Below are 25,433 nucleotides of genomic sequence, written 5' to 3' on the forward strand. Positions count from 1 at the left end.
GCAAGGTGAATACTGGCTCGTTGGTTTGACTGGCTGAGTTGTGTGTAAGATTTTTACAGCTTATAGAGTCCTGACAGACAGAGAGCTTTGAAAACTATTATTTAAACAGACAGAATATTCACGATAACTGTATTAATGAAAGATAGTGGGGGCAGTGTGCCCAAAACAGTTGTTCTGTAACCACATTGTGAGTAAACAAATTGATAAAGTTAATGAAACAGTAATCTGTAACTGCAAGATGCTTTGTTTCTGAAGCTAAACATGTTCTGCTGAAATAGAGGTCCTGACATAAAAAGCTCACTAGTTCTAAAGGAGATAATGAGCTCTAAGCATCTGATGAGGACAGTATTTCTTGTCCCTTTACTAGTCCTAAATCCATTAGTATCTGCTTCTCCAGGTTCATAAACACGGTATAGTCTGCATTTTCTTGCTCCTCCATCTCTTGTTTTCTGCACAGTAGTCATACTCTGAAGGAAAAACACGTATCAAGGAATAATGCACTGTTAAGCTTTGAAACCTGTATGTGACCCCATTGCTCTCCAGTAGATAGTATCAGTGCTATCACAAATTAGTGACAATAGGCATCACCCAGGGCTATGTTAACTGAATTGTCATTTCCTTGGTTAATTAGTTAGTGTTATTAAACCATTACCAAAGAACGGATAGACAAAATCCTTACGTGAATAAAGAATGGAAGGGTGGGGTCTCTCCTTGCTTTAAGGAACAATGTTTATAGGGAAGTTGCCAAAATACAACTTTTTGAAAGAGCAACTGATGTAAAAAGAGAAGCAAATTCTCAGCTGTCCAATATCCATAGGCTCTAATGCTCTTGTAGGAGTTTCACTTGACCAAGAGCAGAACTCACATGGACTAGGAACATCTATTCCACTCGTAAGAATTGTAAATATGAAATAAGGAGCTTCTAAGTTATTCTGATTATTTCCATCCTGATTTTTGAGAATACTATGAGAAATCCTGCCTAGCAAAACAAGTGCATTTTCGAGACCCAAAGAAACAAAGAAAGTTTTCTTAATTCCAAGTATAACATACTGTTTTCTCCCTCTGTGCCTCCCATTCCATTTCAGTTCTGTTTTGGCTTGAAACTCTTGATACTCTTGTTCACAGTACTTCAGATATTTGGCTTCTCTTTCAAAATAATCAAGTACATTGGCATGCTGTTAACAGAATGACAGACAAGGGTCATTACATGCCCAAAGACAGATTTGTTGCTGATTATCTGAACGGTGTTATTAGTTTATCTATATTGGAAATATAGATATCTCTATTCAAATAATTTTCAGCAAAACAATATAAAGATGTGGAGTGAAAGCAATTGATTTGGGATACAAATATGCCCAGGGTTAAATAATTTTTACTACTCTGACTCTGAGTAGATCATCCTGTTCAGGAACTTGCACTGAAATACCTAAACTGGTTTTCGGTTAGTGATTTCACTAAATCAGTCCAAATCCTCACTGACTCAACTTCAGGCATAACAAACTATAAAATATCATACTTCAGTATTAACACTATGCATTTATCTGGGATTCTGTGTTTTAGTTTTCATTAGTCTCTTCAACAACCTAGTATTTTTCAGTAAATACTTCCATTAGAATGAACATAATCTAAATATTAGTGACTGCTCCTGGGTTAATAATTCTATGCCCTAAATAGTGTAGTTCCAAAACATACATAATTTGGGCAGAAGCAATGTGCTTCTTCATGCTATAGCACTTGGTTAGCTCCTGCGTTACTTTGGAGAAGTTACTTTTACTACAATGAGGCTGCTGACCTGGTGTTATATTGCTATATACTCTAGCTCTGCAAGCCCTTATGGGATGCTTATAAACTATTTAAGAGCATACATAAACTTAAAACTGGGATAGGACAGGAAGAAGATTTTGTGATGTAAAAATAACAGACTAGATAGCAGGCAAGACTGCTAGACTGGATGAGATGAAAACACCAGCTTGATCTTTGGATGGGAGCTGAGGGAAAAGAACAAATGAAAATTATGTGGAAATAAAGATAAATTAAAACTGTTTCCATTGTTCCCATGGCCCTTTGGTACAGATAGTCCTTATTTCAAAAAAAGAATGAATGAGTGGTAATGTTAGTAACAGTCTGCAAAATGTGCTTTAACTAAACTAGAAGCAGATACTAAGTTGTGTAAATTGAAGTACTAGATTTACAGGGAAAAAAAATGACACAAATGTGGACAAGAAAGTGTAAAGAAAGAGAAACTCAGTATATTTACTTCACTATGCACTATATAGCATTGTTTTAGTGTGTGAAACCAAGTGTCATTTTATGCATGTGGTAAAAAAATGCTGAACTCTTTACTGTGTTTTCATGTGGACAGGTTGGAGCAGTGGAATTCTACCAGCTGTCACCCAGGTTTCCTTTAGGTGCCTGAGCTCTGTGCAAGGCCAGCTTTGCTGCAGGTGATCTTAGGAGAATCTCAAATAAATTGCCATCCATTTAAAGGCAAGTTTTTTTTTCCAGGCAGGCCTGTTTCTGTGTTGGAGTTTTCAGGATAATGTGTCACAGATTAATAAAAATTCTTACCAACCTCATTCCTTGAAGGATGACTTAGTGTCTGACAGATTTCCAGAACATGCAGTACTCCAAGATCATCAGAAACAGCCAAAAAATGCTGCTTAGCTGAAAGATATTTGACAAAAACACATATAAACAATCTAAATTCCAACAGTAACACATACCTCCACCCAAACACGAGCTACAGAGGGTTCATTTTTGTTGTGGTCTCTTTGGTTTATTGTTTGTGGCAGGAAAAAGACAGCCTTATTGCTCTCTTATTTTCTTAACAAATGAAATTCCCTTTAAAATTTACAGGTTTTTCAAACTCTTTTTTTTGTTTGTTTGGTTGGTTTTTTTTTGTTTTTTAAAGCTAAATGTTTTCAGTTTCTTTATGCTGTGGCAGTTCATACACTTAGAACAGCTGTATGCATATGCATTTTTGTATATACAGTGCAGTGTTAAATTAGTGGAAGTATGTTCTTATATAAGTTTGTCTGTAACAAGGTTAGTGAGTCAAGGGCCGTTTTGCAAACAGGATGGCACAGAAAAGTGCTATCACCATCAACATACGTGAGGCAATCCAGGGGCTGATGAAAGTGATCACTGATTCGGAGACGTTCTGGAAATGAGATGGCTCATGAGTTTTCTTCAGTAAGTCCCAAATATCTATATTTCCATCGTCTCTGCCAATGAAGAAAACTCCTGGTCTGGTTAAGGACCAGTGTCCCACAGTGTTTCTTCCTGCAGAGCAGCTTGACTGAAGGATCGGTCCATTCTTAATTTGTTTCAAAACAAATAAGAGAGACCCAACAATCAAACAGTACTATCCATTCACTGCTTCAAATCTCCTATCATTTAAGAACATTCACAATTTAAATGATCCTATTACAAAAATTGTATCAATGGCAAAATTGGTACCACCTTCTGCAGATAAGGAGGAGAATTGTGGGAAAGTAAAAAAACTTGATATCTCACTTCTGGCCTATTAAGGTAATCTTCGCTGTTAACATCTGTGGTTTTGAGATTTTGCCAGATGCAGCTAAGCTGGATTCCTACATGAGAGGAACTGTAAAAAAACCACGTTTCTTTGTCTTCAGACGATGAAAAGACTGCACCCTAAATATGAGTTCTTCAGACCTGTTTAGCACATATTACCTTCATTCTTCAATTTTCCTAGCAGCAGAAATAATTTGTTGAGAAGTTACAGTTTTTACAAGGTTGGAATTCAAGAAGTTCACTTTGTTTTTTTTTCTGTAAAAGGCAAGTTTACAAAAAAAATAGTTTTCTAATGTAAAGAAAAAGGAAAAGCTCTTCTTATACCCAATTTATTTCTAAACTGTGAAGCTTTGTGACTTACAAACATTTCTGAAAATACAGATTCTGAGGCTATTATAGTTATCTTGTATATCTATCAATTATGTTACAGCTGTGTCAGAGTAACTTACTGTAACCCCTTCTTTCCAAATGGCAAAACTCCGTCCTCCAACGCTTAGAATGATGTCTTTAAAAAACGGAGATCTCTGGAGAGTAGTGATTGTTTCAGTGTGGGTGGTGTATTTCTGAGCGTGCTTCTCACCTAATGGTATGAAAAAGGCAGTTGCTTGTAACTAGTGCTTTAGTGATTGTCTTCACAGTGGGAGTTAGGCAAGGGGAAACAGGAGTGCAGGATCCATCACGGGCTTCAAAGATACTAGCCTCATTTTTTTTTCCTCACAAGACAGAGGAATTGAAATTGCTGCAGATCTAGTTACTGTGAAGTGTGACTTGTGTGATTTGTGCCAACAGGCACTAAGCGATGCCCCTGTGGTACTGGAGAGGGCTTCTGCTATTCTGTCATGACAGCTAAACTGTGTATAATTTTGAGGCTGTACGGCTGAATCCTAGTGTCACCAGTGAGGCAGACTATTATAGCAGATGAGCAAGAACCTTAAAAAGACAGAGTACGGGTGCAAATATTTTGAAGTTAGCAATATATTAAGGTTTAAAACAGGTATTGAGAAACTTGTACTTACTAACTGGTTTTATCAAGTCACTATCAATTTCCATTTTCCAGTCGGAATAAACAATTTCTCCGTCCTGTGATGCCAAAAAAATCAAGTAAATGCATTTAATATTAAATGTGTTCTGAGTAAGTTAAAATGAAAGTTTGCAGCCAATGACTGAAAAAAAACCACTAAAATTTTGGATCACCATTTATCACTTATGTATTGCTAAAACAGCTATACCTACCATGACGTATGTAGGCAGCCCTTCCAGCAGAATTAGGTGCTCCATTTTTACAGTTCATGCTTTGCTGCAGTATTTGGGGAAAAGGTGACTGGAAGCAAAAAGGTAGCTAGAAGCCAAATTTTCATTTCCACATGAACTCAAAATTGGGGAAGATTTTGGAATTTTTAGATACATAGGGTAGGTAGAGGGCTATGAATAGCTGGGACTTAATCCTAAAGTATTAATAGGTTGTGGGGGAAATTGTAGTATAAACATTTTCACCTGACATTTGGGGAAATACTAAAAGTATTACTAATCTTGTGGGTTCTGGAATAAGGAAATACTGCTTGGTTCCTGATGGCAGGTAGTTAAGTTCAGCATATTTTGGAAATGTCTTCTAATTCTGCCCTTCAAGTAAGGATTCATAGCCTACAAAATATTAGGGGTTTGTTATTATTTTAAGCATGTAACTACATGCATTAATGTGGGAATAAAATATAGCATGTCCAGAAAGATCTTTTTAGTTAACATCTGAAGAAAACATGCAAGTCCATACATTTGTGAAAACTCTATTCTTTAATTGTTCAGTCTTTTGGATATCTTGGATTAACATCTTCGTTAGAAATCTATTATTTTTTCACTTACTTCAGTTCCAACAAAAAAGTCAGTGGTGATATTCTCTAGCACTTTCTGATTTTTGCTTGAAGGAGTATTCATCTCTGTATATGTACTCATTTCTCTGTCAAGTTCTTCTAGTGTGTTCAGAGATTGCATCTTCTCTGGGAAACAGTACGGATACATCTATTTATTATACACCGGAATTTATCAGCCCAAGCAAATCCTTTGTCTCATAAGGGTAGTTCATGGATAAGGGGAATTTCAAGAGGAGAGATGAAGAAAGACTGCCAAGTGAAGCAGCAGTTTTGCAGGTTAATTGTTTCCTGGGGGAGTCTCCCTGTTGCTGCAGCTGCTCTGAAGTCAGTCCTTCCCGTACCCAGACAACTACTTAGGGTAGCACCATTCTGTTCTTCATCAGTTTTACACAGCATCATTGTCTCTGTGGGAACTGCCCTTACACATCCCCCTTAGCTGCTGCAACCAGGAGCTAACGTTTCTGCTCTGCGGAGCGGCACAGCCTGCCTCCTGCAGCCTGCGCTGGAGCAGCTACGCCACAGCAGCTCAACTGCCAGAAAAGCATTTTCTGGTGTGGTGTGCAGTCACTCTCTCAGGTAATCCAACTCTTGGGCTACCTGTGTGTCAGCTTGCCAACTTTACAGAGGATGAGTAGTGTGTCCCTACCAAAAAGCACCACAGTAAGAACTGATCTGCTACGGAATGTGAAGTGCTAACTTCATGTTCTATACTGAAGGGTGACACCTCTATCCAAAGCACTACAGAAATACCTACAATAATTACTGTTTCTCCAGGATTATTTTTCTAAAAGTAGTATTCTATAAGGGCTGAAAAAGACATACTGTTTCAGGGATAAAGAGACTGGATGGAGGACTTGCGTGGGCTAGGAAGTGAAACCTGGCAGAGTTGCTGTGGGTACAGAACTGCTCTTTTTGTATTCAGTACTTGTACATATCTTTGTAGTCAATACGTGTATGTCATGCTTTGAATACCAGTATATTTAAGAAACTTTTTTCCCTAGATGCATTTAGCTATACCACATAGAATCATAGAAGAGTTTGGGTTTGAAGGGACCTTTAAAGGTCATCTATTCCAACCTCCATTTTCATGCGAGTTGGATATTTCAACATTTTATCGCTCAGCTTTCATTATGTATATACATAACATACATTACGTAAAACATTTATTTCGGGGAGAAACTCTTTACCCGGGCCTATTGTAATAGGATGAGGGGTAATGGTTCTAAAACAGAGGGAGGTAGATTCAGACTGGATCTAAGGAAGAAATTTTTTTACAATGAGGGTTGTAGAACACTGGAACAGGTTGCCCAGAGAGGTGGTGGATGCCCCATCCCTGGAAACGTTCAAGGCCAGGCTGGATGAGGCTCTGAGCAACCTGATCTGGTTGGAGATGTCCCTGCTCCTTGCTGGGGGGTTGGACTAGATGACCTTTGAAGGTCCCTTCCAACCCTAACAATTCTATGATTCTATATACTGACATATAAGCTTATTAAAAACATTTTCCCCCATAAGGTGTAATAAAAACGTTACCTGAGGTTTTGTAATGATAATGCAGTTCCCTTAAACAAATTCTGATGGGACCATACTCTGTGTTGGTAACGCTTTCGCACAGGTTTATCTGTTCAGAAAAAAATACATGTGCTAAATAATTTTGTCCATATCTTTGAGGTGCAAGACTAAAGGACTTTCTGCTGTAATGGACCAGGTCTTTTCAGTTTGCAGTGTATTTGTAATACTCCACGAAGAGTACTTGCTGCTTCATGTGCAAGCACAAAGAAAATGCAAACCCATGGTTTCTCTTGTGTTTTCCTTTCCCAGTAAGGATTTTGCCATATTTCTAGAATAAAAAAACAGCTCCAGTGGTCATGCCTGTTCAACAACTGCACCAGCTGCAGCTATTCTGAGCAGTACAGATCAGCAGGTCCAAAATTATTTTATTTTTTACCTAACAGATTATGTCCAACCTTACTTTTTTCACAAACTGCTATGACTGTCATCATCAGACTGACTGATTCTGTTGACCATGACCATGTTTCACAGTTTGGGACCCACTGAGATAGCACAGCGATTGAAAAGGCTGACAGGACCTTACTCTATTAATACAGCTACTTTTGCACCTACTGCATTTTTTAAGAGATGGTCATGCTGTTTCTTGTGAGTTAGCTTTTCAAAATGTGTTTTATTGAAGTTTCAGAGGAATGTTGAAGTATTTCATTTCATAATTGGAAGGAAATTTACAAGGAATTCACAATTTGTTGGAAAAACGAAAGAGTTGGGAAGCAAAACTCCTGTGGAGTTCTAGCCATATCTATTTGATCCTTCTGTTCTATATTTGTGTACAGTACCTTTATGAGAGGTTTCCAGCAGATATCTGGTTGCTTGAAAGTATCAGGAACAGCAGGGCGCATATAAAAATCTTCCTTCTCTTTTACTTTCTCAGATGAAGGTTTTTCAGGAAGTTTGGAGGCTGGAATATCCCAAAATAATACTGAGCTGCAAAATGATTGTATAATATTATTCCCTGTTTTTGTTTCAGTCAGATGCAGTTTTCCCGCACATCTTAAAGTTGATTTTAACTTTTCATCTTCAATTTGAATAGCAATAGAGAGTCTGAAAAGCAGACAAATGCTAGATACTTAATTGCTTCTTTTGTAAATGATGGCATGTTTATTCTCCACCTTTATTCACCATTTTGTCAGTTGTTAACGATACCAAAGCAGCCAGATGACATTTGTACAGTTTGCTTATGGAAAGTTACTGGGTGAAGTTACTGGCACTACCTGCGCAGAATTCCTGGAGGCTCAGAGAACTGGACAGAACTCTGTAGGAGGTAATCTAATAATCCAAATCGAACCTCATTCCCTGTTCTTTAGTGTACCAATTTATTAGCTGACATTCAAAGCAAATGGTCCCACTCACTTGAATCTGTTATCTCATTGGAGTTTTCAGCACTCTGATTGTTCCTGTTGCTCTACTTTGGACGTTCATTCACAGATTTGATATAGACAATGATAAATTTTGTCATCACTGATATCTCTTTCCTTTTTCTAAACAGGAGTTGCTCAGGGCTCCTGCTGTTCATGGATGACATTAGAGATTCCCCTGCTTTTACTTTAGATGAATGCGTTTAATTTGGAGTCCTGATGTGTGAGTACTTTAAATTATCTCTTCCATGTGCATTACTTGCATTACATTGTAAACTTATTAACAATTGTATTTGCAATCCTTCTTCTGGTTTTCATTAGGAAAAATAACTTTGTATCATTACCAAATTTTGCGGCCTATGACCTTCCTTTTGATGTAACTAGCAAATACACGATTGAGCCCAGCCATGCTGCCTTGAAGCCTTAAGGCTTTTGCCATCGGGAAAGCTAAACATTTGTTTCTACTGTTTGCATTCTGCCTCCTTGTTGGTCTTTCACACAGGGTAATTACTCATAACCATCATGACTATTTCGTCCACATAAGAGGAGACTCATACAGAATAATTTTGCCAGCTAAGTCTCCAAGTTTAAATATAGTGTACAGTACTTCTTTGGCCTCAAAATCATGAATAGCTTTTTGTGCAAGAGTCACATAATCAACCTCTGTGTGGTGGTATGGCTCTTCAGGCCGATGCATGTGTGACCAACAGGCTTCTTAAGGTATATGCAGAATATAAACAGATACATGTGAGGTTTTTTCAGTTAATGAACCCTTAATGCTGTTACTGTAAAGGGCTTAACTGGCCAAGAACTTGATGTGCTTGTCTTCTGCATGCAGAGTTTCAGCTATTCAGGACAGGCTGATAGGAATCCAGAAGTGTGCTAGTTAAATCATGGAATATGCTCCATAAAGCTTTCCAAAGGAAACTAGAAGACATCTTGTAGAATATGTATTGCATATACCCATCAGGGGAGCAGGTTACAAGCTGCACGCAAATTTCAGCTTTGTTTTCAAAAGTAACACCCACTTGTTTCTCCTAAAAATAACAACAATAACAATTACAGGGGAAGAAGATGATGAGAGACAACAATTATACTTTTCTAAGGGATTACTTCAACACATAAAATGGGCTTCTAGAAATTAAGTCACTGTTTCTGCTTGGATAAGGTTTGGGAATCAGAACTTATTAACCGTAGTTACAAAGTTAAAACATTTTACAAACATACTTCAAGTGAACTGTTATCAGCTTTGCCTGGTAAACACTTAAAATTCTAAATGAAGTCAGCAGGATAAATACGCGCTGGTACCGCTGTGAGTCAGGCCCTCCTTAGGCTGTTGTGTTTGTAACTTTTTTTATCCAGCTTGATCAAAGAGCAAATCATTGAGAAATTTATCTCAAACAGTTAACTGTGGTGGGAGTGATGTATCTTTGCCAAGTTTACACCGGAGTCATCTCTCTCAAACTGGCACTCAGCTAGACCACACTGCAGGATGGTAGTGGTATCTTCAAATGTTAATTTTTAATTGTTCAGTTTCTGTATATGGCTTTCTACAGGTTTTATACTACTTACCATTTACAAAGTAGTCATTGTTTTATACCAAATTTATTTTCATTTATTCAGGAAAATAAAGGAAAGAAGTCGGGGGGAACAAGTGATTATAGGCTGTGCCCTGATCTAAGATAATTTCCAGTATATGCAAAACATATATATTTTGGCTAAAGCTGTACTTTACCAACCATGCAGCAAAGTTTCAGCTACAATGAGTATTTTTTAGGCTAAATCCTACTCTTATTTTAATTCATGAGTTGCTTACCCGGAGTCAAAATGGTAGTCTCACAACTGTGGAAAACCTGGTTTAGATTTTGGATATAACTTTGAGTACTTCTTCATTGATATGTAATAATAAACTGCTGATTTTAGGAACTGTGCCATAAAAACCGCAATGATGTGCAAAGGCTGACACGCATTCCATGTTTATATAACAGAAAGTATGTCCCAGTACATGTTGCTAAATATTGACAAAGTGATTGCTTTGTGAGTGTTAATTGTCAAGCACAAGTTTCCCGTATCTGTTATCCTAGATGAACATGAAAACAGCTTTCTGACCCTGAACTTTGGCAAAAAAAAAGCCCCACCCGAACAACAAAACCAACAGCATCCTGCTATCCAATCCCTTGCTTCATGTTTTGTATCACCAATTAGTATCTATGGGTACTACTGTAATATAATTTAATAATGAACAGTTGTATCAGGTTTCTTTTTATAGTACATGTGCCCCTTGTCCTCACTTTTCTGGTAATTTTGCTAAGGACTGCGGTATCCATGAAGTCTTAAAAATTTGTTTTCAGAAATAATTGACATATTAATGTGCATAAACCTTTTAAATATCTGTTTTCTTTCTCTTGACCTGCTTTTCCACTGTAATTATTTTGCATTTGTCTATATCTGCATTTCAAATTAATTTGGGCAACAATTTGCCGTACTTTGATAGTGAATGAGCATCCAGTACTCCTTTAATAGAGTTGGACCCTTTAACTACATAGACCCTATGTGATATGGAGCTTTAAAACTGTCACAGAAAATATAAGTTTTGAGTACACTGGCAACACCTAGAATAATTAATGTAACTACAGTAACACCATTCTTGGGTGCCTAGCTATTTAGGTAATTTAAATTATTTCTCTGAATTCTTGGTGGCAGGCTGGATTGCTCATAGTAGAATTTCAACATATTTTAGATATGGAAGGCTTAGTATAATTTTCAGTAAAGCTACAGAAATCTTTTCTGGTATGAGCAGATTCGTATCAGGTTAAGAACACAGCACAGTTGTAAAGCACAGTGAACGGGACAAGTGGCACCACATTATTTAATATTTAGAAAATGCAGTGAGAAATAATGAAAGCTATTACAAATAACTGGATCTTTAATATTTTATCTTGAGTTTAAACTGATTGCTGAGGTAGTAGATTAGGAAAACTATAAAAAGAAGAAAAATGAATTTTTAAACTCACCTCAGAATAGTCTGGCAGCCAATGTATGTCTGTTACTGTTTTTTTATGACTATACTCTATGGAAGAGACTGCGCAGTATCTCACTAGAGGCGGCTCTGTGCTAATCTGCTGGACTTGTGTAACTGATGGCTAAAAATGTTTTAAAAAGAGATATCTTAGTGTATTTCCAAAATATAATAGTAGACCTGTCAAAGAAAAAAGGTTACTTTACATACTGCTAATGCTTCTTCTCATATTTCAGATCAGTTTATAGAACTTTCTAGGGGTTTAATACCTTCCCTTTGGAAATAAAGTGGAAAACATCAAAACAGGCCTTTCAAAATGAAGCTCTAAAAATAATTCCAACGTGCCTCCGCAGACACACATACATGAGCTTATGTTATTAGTTCCTCCTCTTCTCTTAAGTCTCTTTTGTTTATCCCCTTTATAGTCTCCTTCCACTGAAATCTGCTTCTCATCTTCCAAGCTACCTTTTTTTTTTTCTGTCTGTAAACTTCTAGAATAATTGTCAGTATTATATTCAGCAACAAATGCTATACATTTGTGATAGACTTCGTAAGACAAGAGTTGCGTCTATGTTGGTGCCCATTAAAGAACAGTCTTAGTGGAGCCCAAGTCTGCACAAAATGCAGGAAAGCTATTAAGCTGGACTAATCAGGTAGACATTATATTGTGATAATGGATTTATGTCATGAACTCATTAGGTTTCTTATCCTTTCTAGTCTCCCATTGTAAAGATTATCTACTCCTCTGTTTTCAGTCCGGATACCTTCACCTATTTTGCCTCGTTAACTTGTATTCTGACTTTGCCTCTCTTCAGCCCAGACGTATAGTTGTACTGAAATGTTTTTAGAACTGAAGCATTCACCATATTAACAGCTGTCATCTGGATTCCATCAGCAACAGTTTTTGCATTTTGCAGCTTTTCTTCATGTTGAGAAATATCCCACAGTACAACCTACAATAAAAAATGAGTATATTATGAATTATTTAATCCTTTATATACTAATACACATTTTTTCAAATACAATTCATGGGGGTTTGGGGAAAAAAGACATTCACTCTCTGCACTAGAACTTATGAAGTCTTTAAATTATTTCCTCTTCAGTCTGATGCAATCAGTTGGAAGACTACACTTGTCTCAACAACAAAAGAAAGTGTCTTTACAGCTTGACCTATTTATCAGTACTGAAGAGAAGCATCATGCAGTAATGGCTCAACTGTGGAATAACCAGACATAACTTCAGTACAGGATCAGAGAATTTCTGAAACCGTGATATCTGTCTTGTGACACTATGTATTGTTATGGATGTTGAGTACATCTCTTTACTCTTATTTTTATACTGTAAGAAAATACAGGAATACACAATTTTATTCTTAAACAGAGAATTAACACCTGTCCATTGATGCAGCCACCGGCAATGATATTTGGATCACTTGGACTGAATTGAAAGCAGTAAATGTCTTCAGGACACTCCAACGTTAACTAGAAAGAAGTAAAACAAAATAGTTGAGAAATACAGTCACACTGATTGTTTGTTCTCTTGTCATTTAAACACGTGATGTATTTAAAAGTCCTCATTATATACCTGAGGGTGGATAGGGTCAAAAAAACTCCAAAAAAGTATTACTGATTGCTGCAGCAATGATGTACCAGAAAGGTTAACTTGCTTTTCGTAAGAAAGCCGCTTTCTTGCTGACACTGCTATAATCCCTGATTGAGAGAGAAAATTAATTTTCTCAGAAGAGACAATTCAAGTTTCAACATGCTGTTCATTATTCTAAGTGATTTATACTCAGAATAGAGTGAAAAAAAACCAAACCAAAACAAAAAACCCATGTATTTATATTCTTCTTTTTACTGATCAACTTCGAGGAAATTATTTTTCTTATTTAAGATTAAGTTATTTAACAAGTCATAGCACCTAAGGATCAGGATAAAATTAAACTTTTTTTGCTACTCCTTAATGGTACAATAGTGCACCTGAAATGCTGTGCCAGGCATATAGTCTTGGCCACCCATCATGAAATAAAATCTTTTGTAGCTGAATTAATTTCTTACACAGGCTTCAGTGTTGGCTATTAGTATGCTGTGCAGCTAGGACATTTATATAGAACTTAATTGTGCCTTTAAGCCTGGCTGCGTAGAGCAATAATCCACGGCAGGGAGCAGCAGACATTTTGTATGCCTCGTGATGCTCCTTGGCACTCAGCAGAGCCATATCCCATTGTGGCTTTAACATTCCTCACAAGTATTAGGCATGCTAGAAGAACCAGCCATGGGGAGAACAACAACGGTATGCGGAGCCACCAGAAGGACCTGGCACAGTTGCAGTCCCATTTATGAGCCTTGTAAGGGAGAACTTTCCTATAATCTCCACTTATATGTTAGTGTAAGGGACTTTGTGTGGCCTGTCTGAACTCTACAAAGAATTTGTCTGTCTCATTTTTCACTTCATCTCAACTCAGCAATTCAGACATTCTAAATCCATTTTGATTTTTTTTTTCAATTTAAAGGCTGATAATTTTATGAAAAATGCATATCTTATAGCTGTCATTCAACTCTCAAATCAGTATTTGAACCATGTTACCATAAATGGTTGGATGCCAGCAAACGCAGCTGATAGTTCTGTCCTTGAGATAGCGCAGATCTGTAAATGATTGGTATGCTTTAAGACAAACATCTGGCTTGCCACCAGAACTGCTTTCATCTTCTGCTAGAGCCTTCCAGTCATCAAAAAAAGCATTCATAATTTCATTTTGCTGCAATGCAATTTCCACTCTGTTTTGTGAAAAGAACAGTTAACACTTTCAGGAATCCAGATGTGACTACTAGTAGTAGAATCACAAATTTTTCTATAAAGAGTCAGCTTTTGTTTTACACAAAATTATGACCACAGTAGTAAAAAAAAAAAAAAAAGAAAGTATTAATTCCTCAGTGATGCATCACTGTAAGGAAACCCTATTCCATTTACATATAAACATATAAACAACTAATTTTAACAGTAATTTAACTCTAGTTCTGTGTGGATCAAGTACAGTATAATCATCCAATTCTTGTGCAAAAAGTGTGAGTAAGTGGGACTTCTATGACTAAGGGCTGTAGGACAACACCTTTGCTCTTCTGCATAAGCTTCTACTTGAGTGAGCATGTTTGAAAGATCAGCTTTGCAGCTTGTTTGAAAAGATGTATCACTATCAACTTTAATAGTTCTAATATCTATTTAAACCAGCAATCATATTTATATGGCATTGACTTTATGTTAATTTTCAGAAACAAATATTAAGTTAATATTTGTTAATATTAAAATAACAAGCAAGAGAAAAAAAAACAAAACAAAACAAAGTATGTAGAAACAGCAACAACAACAAAAAAAATCAGTATTTGACCAGACCAATGGTCCACTCAGACGAGAGTTCTTGCTTGTATTCTCTATTATTTCAGGTATTTAATGTGTATTGCTGCAGTAATTTTACCTTAAACTTACTGACATAAGAAAGTCTTTCAGCTTCTCAGATGACGGACTCTCTTCTTTCTCTTCATTTGACAACTGTCTAGGAAAATACTGCGTGGCTGTATTTTTTTGATGGGTCCTAACCAATTGGAATAAATTTGAACATGCATAAGTTCAGAAACTGTTTTAAAGACAGAAAGTCATGTAATATGTAAAATTAAAAGCTAAGTATATTCTGTTTTTCTAGAAACTCTTTGGAAAAGAGTGAAAGAAGAAAGATGTCCAGAGAAGGGCAACAAAGCTGGTGAGGGGTCTGGAGCACAAGTCTTATGAGGAGCGGCTGAGAGAGTTGGGATTGTTTAGTCTGAAGAAGAGGAGGCTCAGGGGAGACCTCATTGCACTCTATAGCTTCCTGAAGGCAGGTTGTGATGAACAGGGGTTTGGCCTCTTCTTCCAGGCAACAAGCAGGACCCGAGGAAATGGCCACAAGTTGTACCAGAGGAGGTTTAGATTGGACTTGAGGAAAAACTTTTTCTCTCAAAGAGTGGTAAGGCACTGGAACGGCCTGCCCAGGGAGGTGGTGGAGTCTCCGTCCCTGGCAGTGTTCAAGAGGCGGCTTGATGAGAAGCTACAGGATATGGTTTAGTAGCTGTGGCAGCAATGGTAGTGGGAAGACGGTTGGACTAGATGATCTTATAGGTCCCATCCAACCATGTGATTCTATGATTCTAAGATGCCAACAGAGCATCCCATTCCATTCTCTTAATCAGTTTGTAACTGAGTTAAGTCCAGAAGAGTTGAATTAATTGACATAACTTTAGTTAAGATCAGAAAGAGTACGTAGCTTAATAAATAAGCTGATTAATATCTTCTCACACTTACCATTTTGTCTGAGTACTAGCTTCTCTTACTTTTGGAACCATCTGTACGCCCACATCTTTTTCAAGCATTTTAATACTGAAAGATTTGTCTTGATAGGATGTGCATTCAACATAAGTGTCTTTTACATGTGAAGCATTCTTATCAGTAAATGTAATTGGTGCACCAAACTTCCTGCGTACTCGAGAAAGCATATACTTAATCTGGAAAAGAGATATTTCTGTAGTTAGCAGAGGAGAAAGTTTGTTCAGTAAAATGTCAGTGTTCATATAATTGTAGAACTGGTTCTGTTGATTATTTTTGTGTTAAATTTACTTATATTTCTGCATTTTGAAATTCTAAAGTGCTCATATGAATAATGTACTTAAGTAATAGAAGACAGCTTTGTATTTCCAAAACATAAGTTGCCTTTAGGTAATGTTTTGGTTTACTGCTAGTAGGATAAGAGAATTACATTTTCTAATTGATGCAATATCAAAACTGCACCTTTAATTACAGGATTGATTTGCAGGAGGTCTTATGCGATACTGCATTGGACTGCAAGACCTAACTTTTCATCCCTTCCCTCTTAGTGCAATTCTCAACTTTGGGTGAGGTATTTCAGCTTCCCTTGCAGTGCCTAGGGAGAGAAAAGTACCCCAAAGAGGATCCACAAAAATTTGAGTGAGGAGTTAGTTTCCTTATAGTGGGAACTGGGAAGGAAGAAGGGATCTGGCCTGGCTTCTACTGACAAAGAGAGATAGACACTTGATTTTAGGTAGTAGAGAGGTATTGCTTTGTCCTGGATTCCTAGCCAGGTACTTTTCCCCAGCATCTCCCACAGAAGTGGAAAGGAACGTAGGCTGAGAATACTTCTGAGTGGACCTTTCCAGCAAGATAGGATACAATACTTAGACTGTGAATGTGGGGTAAATTTAGTGACTGTGAATTAACTTTAGGACAATCAGACATCTTTTTAACTATAAGCAAGATGTCCAGTTGTTGAGAACTATCAGAACTCAGCTAGTCTTCCCTGAACAGAGATTTAGCTATTGGCTAAAACTCACTGATGGACAGTTAAATGCATGGAGATGCCCCATACATCACAAATTAGGTGACAGCTGTGAGTGGCTCTACTTTTTGGATGTATAATTTGCTCAGTGTAATCTGTAGGTGTCAAATAGGTATTCCTATAAAGTCAGCTTGTAATAGTCTGTAGTTGGTAGTGTTTATTCCAAGGTAAGAGAGCCTTTACGTGTCGCTTAGATGCCATCCATATAATGAAACCGAGTTCATTTGGCTCTGTGGACACAGAACTACCTCCTTAGAATATAATTACAACAACTCAACTTGTAATCTGGCCAGATAGTAAATTGAGCAAAAAGTCACAGAGATGCTAATGATCAGGGCTTTTGAATTTACAGCTTAAGAAGTAGATATGTCCAATAGAGTCTGACATGCCTTATTTGCAGGGTTTAAAGAGAACAGAATTGTAAAAAAAAAAAAAAAAAAAAAAGTTTCTGCAGCACTTTCAGTTTTTGTTAAAAGTTCAGCTAGTTCTCTCTCTTTTTTGTTTTCTTGAAAGACCCCAAGAAAAATTAGAATTGCAACTTTCAATTTTCTGTGGTTTTTTTTTTTAAGGAACTTAAAATAAATTTGTTCTTGTGATATTTATTTGATGGAGTAACATCTGTTGATTCTGACCTTTGTAACAGTTTCTTTAACAGATTCTTCTTCAACTTCCTTTTCGCTGCCAAGAGAAACCCAAGGTTTGTGGACAGGAGGCTTATAAGGATGGATTTCCAGAGTTCCCTCTGTATTTTCGTCTTCCTTTTCTTCTTTTTCTTCTGCAGTTTCTGGAGGCTGTGACATCAAACAGTGTGAGATAGTGCTTTTTCAAAAATTTGTTACTGAAATGTAAGTATGAACTGGAAACCCAGTTTTCAATCTTTAGGCACATTCTTTACTTGTGTTTCCTTGCCCCTGGGTACAATTGGGTTAAGTCCCATTCATTCATTTGCATATTAGAATTTTCCAATAAACATTACATATTTAATATTTAAGTACTAAAGAGACACTGCTATCTTGAAAGCAAATCGCTGTTATATAAAAAGAATTTATAGTGATTTTCTACATTAGGCCCTCCTACCTGGAACTGCAATCTGCCTTTCTATTAATTGTTACTTCTCCGGCTGCTAAGTGACAAACTTATGTTGAAAAATTATGTAATCTGCCCGTAAACGTTCTTCTATGGTGTAATGCACAAGGGGAAATCTTCTATGTATCTATAGTTATTTAGAACTCAAGAACATTTTAAAGTATGAGTTGAAGAATATATACATACATATTGTGAAAAATAAGTATAATATTTATTTGAAGGTGCCCCATATATTATAATCTTTTATATTACTTAGAAACCTGAGTCTTGGCAGAGGAAATTAACACTTATGATAAAAATGCAGCAATAGGAGTTATACTAGCCCTCTGAAGGAAAATACAAAATTTTTATTCAGTCTTTCTCAGTATAAAAGATAATTTTACAGTGACACACGTATTTTTCCATTATCAGATTAAGCTTTGGAGAAACATTCTGGTATGCCAAGCACATCAGATGCTTATGAATACAATAGCATTCCTGAAGTGTATATTTGAGACAAGATCCTGAAATATTCATAGATAGAAGAACTCTGTGGTATACTTGGATTTTCTTACCTTCAGAAAGTTTTCCTTGGCTTCCTCAGAAGCAACAAGATAGAAGTTCTGTCCATACTGGAACTTTGCATCAAAAACTAACAGAAGTTCTTCCCCTGGATATTCCTATTGTAATTAAAACAATTAGTGGAAAAGTGTAGGCAAATAACATCCAAAACAGACATAAGCCTGTGACTGGCAAGGCTACCACTGGTGTAAATTCGGCGTCTTTGGTTAATCTTGTGTTCTTAACAGAGAATTTCATGTGCTAATTGAAAAGAATAGATGGATTTTATTTTGTAATAAAAATAGGTCTGGGATAAAACTAATCTTTCACACAGAGAATTCACAGAAAATAAATTGTTTTAATGATTTTTAAGAAGTATGCTATGAATTAGGGGAAGTCAAAATATGTGAGGTGCTGCCAGTTCATAGAATCAAAACTAGTAATATTTACATTACTTTTAGCGTATTCTAAATCTAAAGTTAGTTAAAAAAAAAAAAAAGTGTATGGTGAGCCATGAGAACCATTGAATTGACCATGACCTATAGCCTTTGGATATGACAGCAGTGGTGTATTTACTCAGGCAAACAAGGACAGACCTTGTCATTAAATGAATATATACTCTGAGAGCATGAAGTCTTAAAGTGAGAATTAAATAAGCTACATACTAGGATGACTTTTCTGATAGGGTGGAAATCAGAAATTGCAGCTCTTGTTTTCAGGTCCTGAATTATGTCCTCTTTTTTAATAAGTTTGAAACAATTTTCTTCTGTGACATCTTCATCAACTCGACAATTAAAAATTTCTTGGGTCTTTGTAGTGAAAACTAAAGGAAAGATTTCTGAGTGACCTATGAAAGAAAGCAAAATTGCATGATAAACAAATTCAGAGTGGTTTTTAAACATAAATATACACCTTAATAACTCTGGATCTTCACTGTTTCCTAACAGAATGCCTTTGAATCTCTCACTTTAGTTTTTGGTATTTTGGAAGTCATGGAATACAAATTATGTTACATTTTGTTAATCTCTGAAAAGACTCTACCTAGCATTTCCTACTTAATGAATATGTTATTCATAGTATGAGCATTTTTTTCCCCTCTTGATCAACAGGTGATTAACAGCTTTAGTGAAGAGTCATTAATGAACTGTTTTTAATACATTAAGGACACGACTGCATGGCTCTGATTTAAGAGAGTCCTTGAGTAAATGCACTCTAGTCCTTCCCTGGAGAGCAATGCCGTGTTAAGCCAATGTTTAATCTGTCAAGGCTTCAGCACCATCCCAAATAAGGATGCTTTATTTTCAGCTTCACTGGAGAGTATATAGCTGTTGTCTTCTATGCACATGATGTCTGTTAGATTCATTCATATTAATTCAGAACAAGACAGCTCTTTCTTATCCTAGGTCTGGCGCTGTTCCCTTCATTGTTTTTAGTGAGGCTGGGTGCAGTCAGGCCATTCGACAACTGTGCTTTGCAAACACTTAATCTGAAGACAGTAGACAGTCCTTCTTGTTAAGTGTATGTCAGCTGTATGTATGTAACACTGGTCCTTCCCAAATTACATGTTCTGCCTTCTGGCTTACGTAAGAGACAGGAGTGATGAAGACCAGTATAGGCCCAGCTAGCTGAGTCCTGCTGCCTCAGAGACTCTCTCCTTCCTCTGCAGTACTGCCATGCTAGCAGACTGATGCTGTGTGTCTCAGCTGCCATAGTAAGAGCATTCTTCATGAAGGCCACTATACTTTTGTCCAAGAAGGTTAGTAGGCATTTACTTTGAATATTCATCTTTTTGATAAACGGGAAAGTGGAAAAGATTTAGAGACATGTATACATGAGATTTTTATGTACTGAAATAGGATGGCTTTTGTTATTATAGCTGATATTGTCTATCTTCTTTGTTTCATTCTATTTTCTTAGTTTGAGTTATTTAATATTTTATCTTTATTCCCAGAACCTGTGGTATTTTTCTCCTTGTATGTGCCCTAAATTGAAGTTGACATATCCAAAATGATTATGTTGACCAGCTGGCTCAGCACGTTTTGAGAAGCCATCTCTAACCTAAGCCGACAAGGACTGACAAAACAATAAATCCTTCTGAATCTCTATCAGCCAGGAAGCTAAATCTCTGCATAAGCCTATCACATAATACATAATGTTTGATTAATCTGACATTTATCCTTTAAAATCTTTCCATGCTGCTCCTCCACTGCATCCGCTCTGTTACAGTCATCACTAAAATTAATGACATGTATGATGCTTCTGGCATGCCCTGCACTAAACCAAGTATGACTTATTTGGCATTCACTACTTATTTTGTAGCATACGCAATCCATTTGTAGCATGTACAGTCCATTAGTTCAGTTTCTTCACAAGTTGTAGTCAATATTGCATGACTTTCCTTTTTGATATCTCAGAGATTTCTGGGATTTCTGTGTGGATCCTTCAAAAAAATACAAAATCATAGGGATGTTGATTGGGAAAGATCTCTGAAAGTAATCTGGTCCAAACTCACTGTTGGTAACATCAGACCAAGGCAGGACTTGTTTATCTTCCGGAGTCCTTGTGTTTGCCTTTTTGACATCTACTCTGGGTAGCTAATGAGGCCAAGACCTAGATTCTTCTTTTGCTTATCAATTTGGCTATGAGACCAGGCTCAGAAAAAGTGTTTATTCCAGGGTGATTTGAAACATGTAATCGTTCTAAGGAACTGCAGGACTCCCAGGTCACCACAGCCAAGGGCATTAGGCCTCTTTAGGATGTCATTCGCGCAGACTCAAACCCTAGTTCAAACTGCACCAGTACAGATATACTTGACACTTTAATATATCTGAGAAAAAAAAAAATAGACCTCCTTTTGCAAATTAAATTTCATAGGATAGAAAGAGGATAGAAACCTAGAGCTGTGCACCAAAACAGAATGCAATTTCCATCCTCTACTGTGCACAGCTGGCTCACAGGACAGAATGGACAGGAGAGTAAAGGAACAAAAACTTTGTACATATCCCAGTCCTCAGAGCTGGTTATGTGGCTACTGCAATTAGGAGGGCTAGAACATAAAGTAAATTTATAAACATAATTTGCTGATTCTTATGGGATTTTTTCCAGAAGATTATTCCTGTGGCTCAAATGAATTTAAGTAAAACCAAAAAATTAGATTTTTTTTTTTTTTTTTATCCATCAAAAATCTTCAACAGGAGTAACTGTTGTTTATTCAAGAAGCTTGTATGATTTTTTTTTTTAATGCTGAATCATGCATACAGCCTTGTCCACAAATGCTAATGCTAAAAAATCTTTTCCAAGAGATGTAGGTTGCAATGTCAAATGAAACAATACAAGTATGCATTAAAGTTAAGCACAAATACAGGACATCACTTGAGAGGGAGTAGAGTAGGATAGTCTATTTTTGTCACTGCTCTATTGCAGTAAGTCCAAGTTAAAGTAATGATCAGAATTAAAACATGTACATCTTTTAGTCTAAAAGAATAAAATTCTAGATTACAGAATTCTATGTTATAACATTTTATACTACAGGATCTGTATTATAGATTCAATATTATAATATAAAGAGCTGACACTGGAATTCTTACTATTATGTACATTTTTACTGAATACTGCTTTCCAGTAAAAAGTATATAGTATCTAATAAGAGGCTTCAGATTGTGTTCTAATAGTAAATTGTACCCATATAATTTGTAACAGTGTACAACTCCTAGTGTAGTCAGAACTTCACGAAGGACCAAAAAACTCTAAAAGAACTAAAGAACACTTGCAGGTCTTACGCTAAGGAGATACCATGCATAAAGTTTAAATCCTGCACAGCCAGTTTCTGCGTATAGCAGCATTATTTCCTGCTTCTCACAAGTTTCTAGCAAGTTTAGCTATTATGGCTTCTAACCTTGTTTGCCACTAGATGGAGGTAAAATTCTGACTGTCAGAACGGAGTCTCTCCAGGAACACCGTAAATGCAGTTTTGTAACTAACACTTCCATTATCTGAGGGACCACTTATTGTTCATTTTCATTAATTGCAGCTTACCCATTTCGGTGAGGTCAATCAAAGTGCAATTTTCACTTCCACCCATGCACTCATAGGATTATGTAGGAAGACAAGTGATTTAAGATTTCTTTTTAAATTACCTGGTTTCTATATTTGCCACATTATGTTTTAGCTTTTAGCAATAAAAGCTGTACTGTTAAAAGCTAATTAAGAAGATAACCTTTTGGGCAGTTCCTGAAAATGGTAGGTGAATTTTACATTGATATCAATTTAAGTTATATCCAACTATATAACCTGCACAAATCAGATCAGAAGATAAATGTAACTAGAGATATGAAAAAAAAGTTTTAAAATTATTTGGTATTGAAGATAAAAGAATATATTTCAATTCAAATAATTACATGTTTTAGCTCACACTTAAACCTGCATAAAACTGCATTTTTCTCGCTCATAAATCAAGAGAAGTGCTTGATATCTTGTGATGCTTAAATAGCAATTTTTTTTCTATAAAGCAAAAGACATCAATCAGTGTCAATTGATATGTATGATTAAAAGCAAGTGATCTGCTAAAATAATCTCACCACATTCAGTAGTTACACAAAGATCAAAGTTTTTTAAAAAGATAAAAGATTTTCTTTCCATTGTTTAACTATTACTAAATGCAAACATTTTGCACCCTATAATTCTGTTGTAATGCTCTTTATTTCCCCTGATCCCAACTCCTCTCAGCCCAAGATAAAAACATCTTCTACAAATGCATACCCATTTCAGCATTCCGTGCTGCACGGCCTGCTTCTCAGAGTGTTACTGTAAACACTACTCTAATAGATACTTTTCTTCATCGTTTCTAATTTTTTCCCATTCATAAAAAACCCTTTTGTTTTCATTCCTTGGCATTAGTAACATTGAAGCTTCAAAATGGTTAAAGTATTCAAAAACTATTAGTTAAAGCCCAGTCATCATAGTACTTACCTATACTAGCCATAGAAAGATCAACCTCTTCTTTTTTACCTGAAATATAACCACATGATGTTATCAGTAATTTTTCTTTCTGACAAAGTAACTATAAATATACAGTCCTTTCCTTGTTAGACCAATATTTAAAATAGCTATATACATTTAAAAGTAAACACTGAAGAGGAAAAAAAAATATTTCTACTCAGTTCAAATTTAACACAAGAAATGAGTGAAGTCTTTTGAAATAAGTCTGTATCTTAAGGACATGTTAGTATATTTTGAAACTATGGAGATTTAAAACTCATTTTTATTTTGAGTAGGTGGTCTACGTAAGAGAGAATCCATAAGAAATCTGTCATCTTGTGGTGCACACTGCAGTTCCATGGTTGAAAAGTCCACTGACTGCTACCTGATAGCACCCGTCTGGGGCAATTACTGTGTAAATCATGTTATGTGAAGAGGAGATAAATGGGCTAACATCAGACAGTAGCAGAACTGGCATGTGTGTGCCTCCTGACGGTGCTGAAGTGCACAGGCCTGCCCTGGGTGGCAGGGTACTGCAGGAGCCAGGTTTTCTTCAGCTCCTGAGAGAGGATCTGCAAACCTCACAGCAAGGTAGGACAGGCAGAGATTAGCACTGACATGAAGAGTAGTCTCTGCAGCACAATAGCTATTAATCAGCTGGGAGGGAAAAGTAATTAAAAGGTGAAAGCAACTTCAGGAAGGTGGCTGTCATGGCAGAAAAAAAAAAATCCATGAAGCAAAACAAATAAAACCTAAGCAAGAGTACATTCCCACCTTTTCTGAGAAGGTGCATGAATAACTGGAACAAAATATTTGTACATAGCAAAGGCTTGATAGACTTACACACCATTAACTATAGACTTTATAAGTGACACAAGTAGTATCTCAGCAATTCTCATTAAAAAATGTAATAAAATGCATTGTAAAATTAAATTGTGAGACTTTGGTATATTTTCAAGGTCTATTATTGTAGCTTTAGAGTGTGATCCTGGGCACCTGAACTCCTGTTTCCAGGGGCACCTCTCTCTGCCTGATGCTCTCTCCCTGGGCTGTTAGCTTTTGTGAATCTCCCCAGTTGGTATATATTAACCCTCTCTATTTCCCATTCAGTACTGTTACTATGACACCACAAACTATTAAATCCAAACTACCAAGACAAAGTGTAAATATTGCAATGTAGCTTTGTTATATATTGGTTACAAAATCTTAATCAGTAATTGTAGATCTCTGTTATTTATATAAAATAGCATATTGTAATTTATCTGGTTTACTTAGAAGCATGGACCCAAAATAATTAAGGTAGCTGTGAAGTCAGGCTAGACTACTGCTTGTTTCGTTGCTGCTGTACCTTACATACCAAGCTGTGTTCGTTTTCCTTTCGAGGATCCCTTAGCTTTGTTTTCACCTTTCTGTTTCTTTGCCGAGGTTTTTGGACCTTTCAAGGAGGTCTTGTCGGAAGTGAGATTTTCTGCCATGTTTTCAGATTTCTCTAGAGAAAGACACATATCAATAAGCTCTAAACAGACAACAGAATGCACTATGTATGAGTGACAATTTGGTCCATGACTTTATGTAGTTTATCATTATAGTAATCTCATGCAGCCCAAGGTATGTTCTATAATTTAAAATAATAAACTGTATTTTGGTATGATATGTAAGACATGGAAATACTTCTGTCCAGCGTGATTAAGTACAGAAACTGATTATCTAAGAGAGTGAAAGGCTAGATTAGGATAGGAGCTTCACTTACAGAAAGCTAAGGACCTGAGCTACAGTGGGATGAGCGCAGGTGAAAACTCTCCAGTTGTAAAGGTTTGTCTCAGTGTCCTGAAGTGTAAATCATCACTCATTTCTGTGCTTTTCTATTCCCAGTTCATTTTCCAGTGTAGCTCTCTGAAGAACAAACTTGGAAAGAAGTTGTATGTGTAATTACATGTAGCAACCACACAGTTGGAGACGATACTGTACAGAAGGCTGTTCATGTTTGATTTACTCTCCGTCTTCCCAATATCCAGAACAAGGCTGAGAACAGCAGCGTAGAAGAGGCTCAGTTCCACTGCAGAGAGGGAAATGCAATACAGCCTGCCCACTGGTCAGACTGGACA

General features: G+C 36.6%; 1 protein-coding gene across 1 annotated transcript; it reads right to left on the reverse strand.

The window, feature by feature from the left end:
• Positions 1–325: 325 nt before the first annotated feature.
• DNAI3 (dynein axonemal intermediate chain 3) lies at positions 326–24,838 on the reverse strand. Its single transcript, XM_086754113.1, has 22 exons — positions 24,686–24,838; positions 23,320–23,358; positions 19,017–19,198; positions 18,366–18,470; positions 17,358–17,516; positions 15,678–15,877; positions 14,818–14,934; positions 13,932–14,122; positions 12,930–13,054; positions 12,737–12,826; positions 12,209–12,298; positions 11,341–11,469; positions 9,290–9,363; positions 7,748–7,895; positions 6,933–7,020; positions 5,395–5,528; positions 4,554–4,617; positions 3,987–4,117; positions 3,112–3,316; positions 2,573–2,664; positions 1,051–1,175; positions 326–449 (listed from the first exon to the last, which is right to left on the reverse strand). Exons 1-22 carry the CDS (start codon positions 24,831–24,833, stop codon positions 326–328), a joined length of 2,760 nt encoding a protein of 919 aa, XP_086610239.1. The 5' UTR covers positions 24,834–24,838.
• Positions 24,839–25,433: the final 595 nt, after the last annotated feature.

This window comes from Chlamydotis macqueenii, chromosome 8 (genome assembly GCF_036417535.1).
Source record: "Chlamydotis macqueenii isolate bChlMac1 chromosome 8, bChlMac1.mat, whole genome shotgun sequence".
In the NCBI taxonomy this organism is placed as follows: Eukaryota; Metazoa; Chordata; class Aves; order Otidiformes; family Otididae; genus Chlamydotis; species Chlamydotis macqueenii.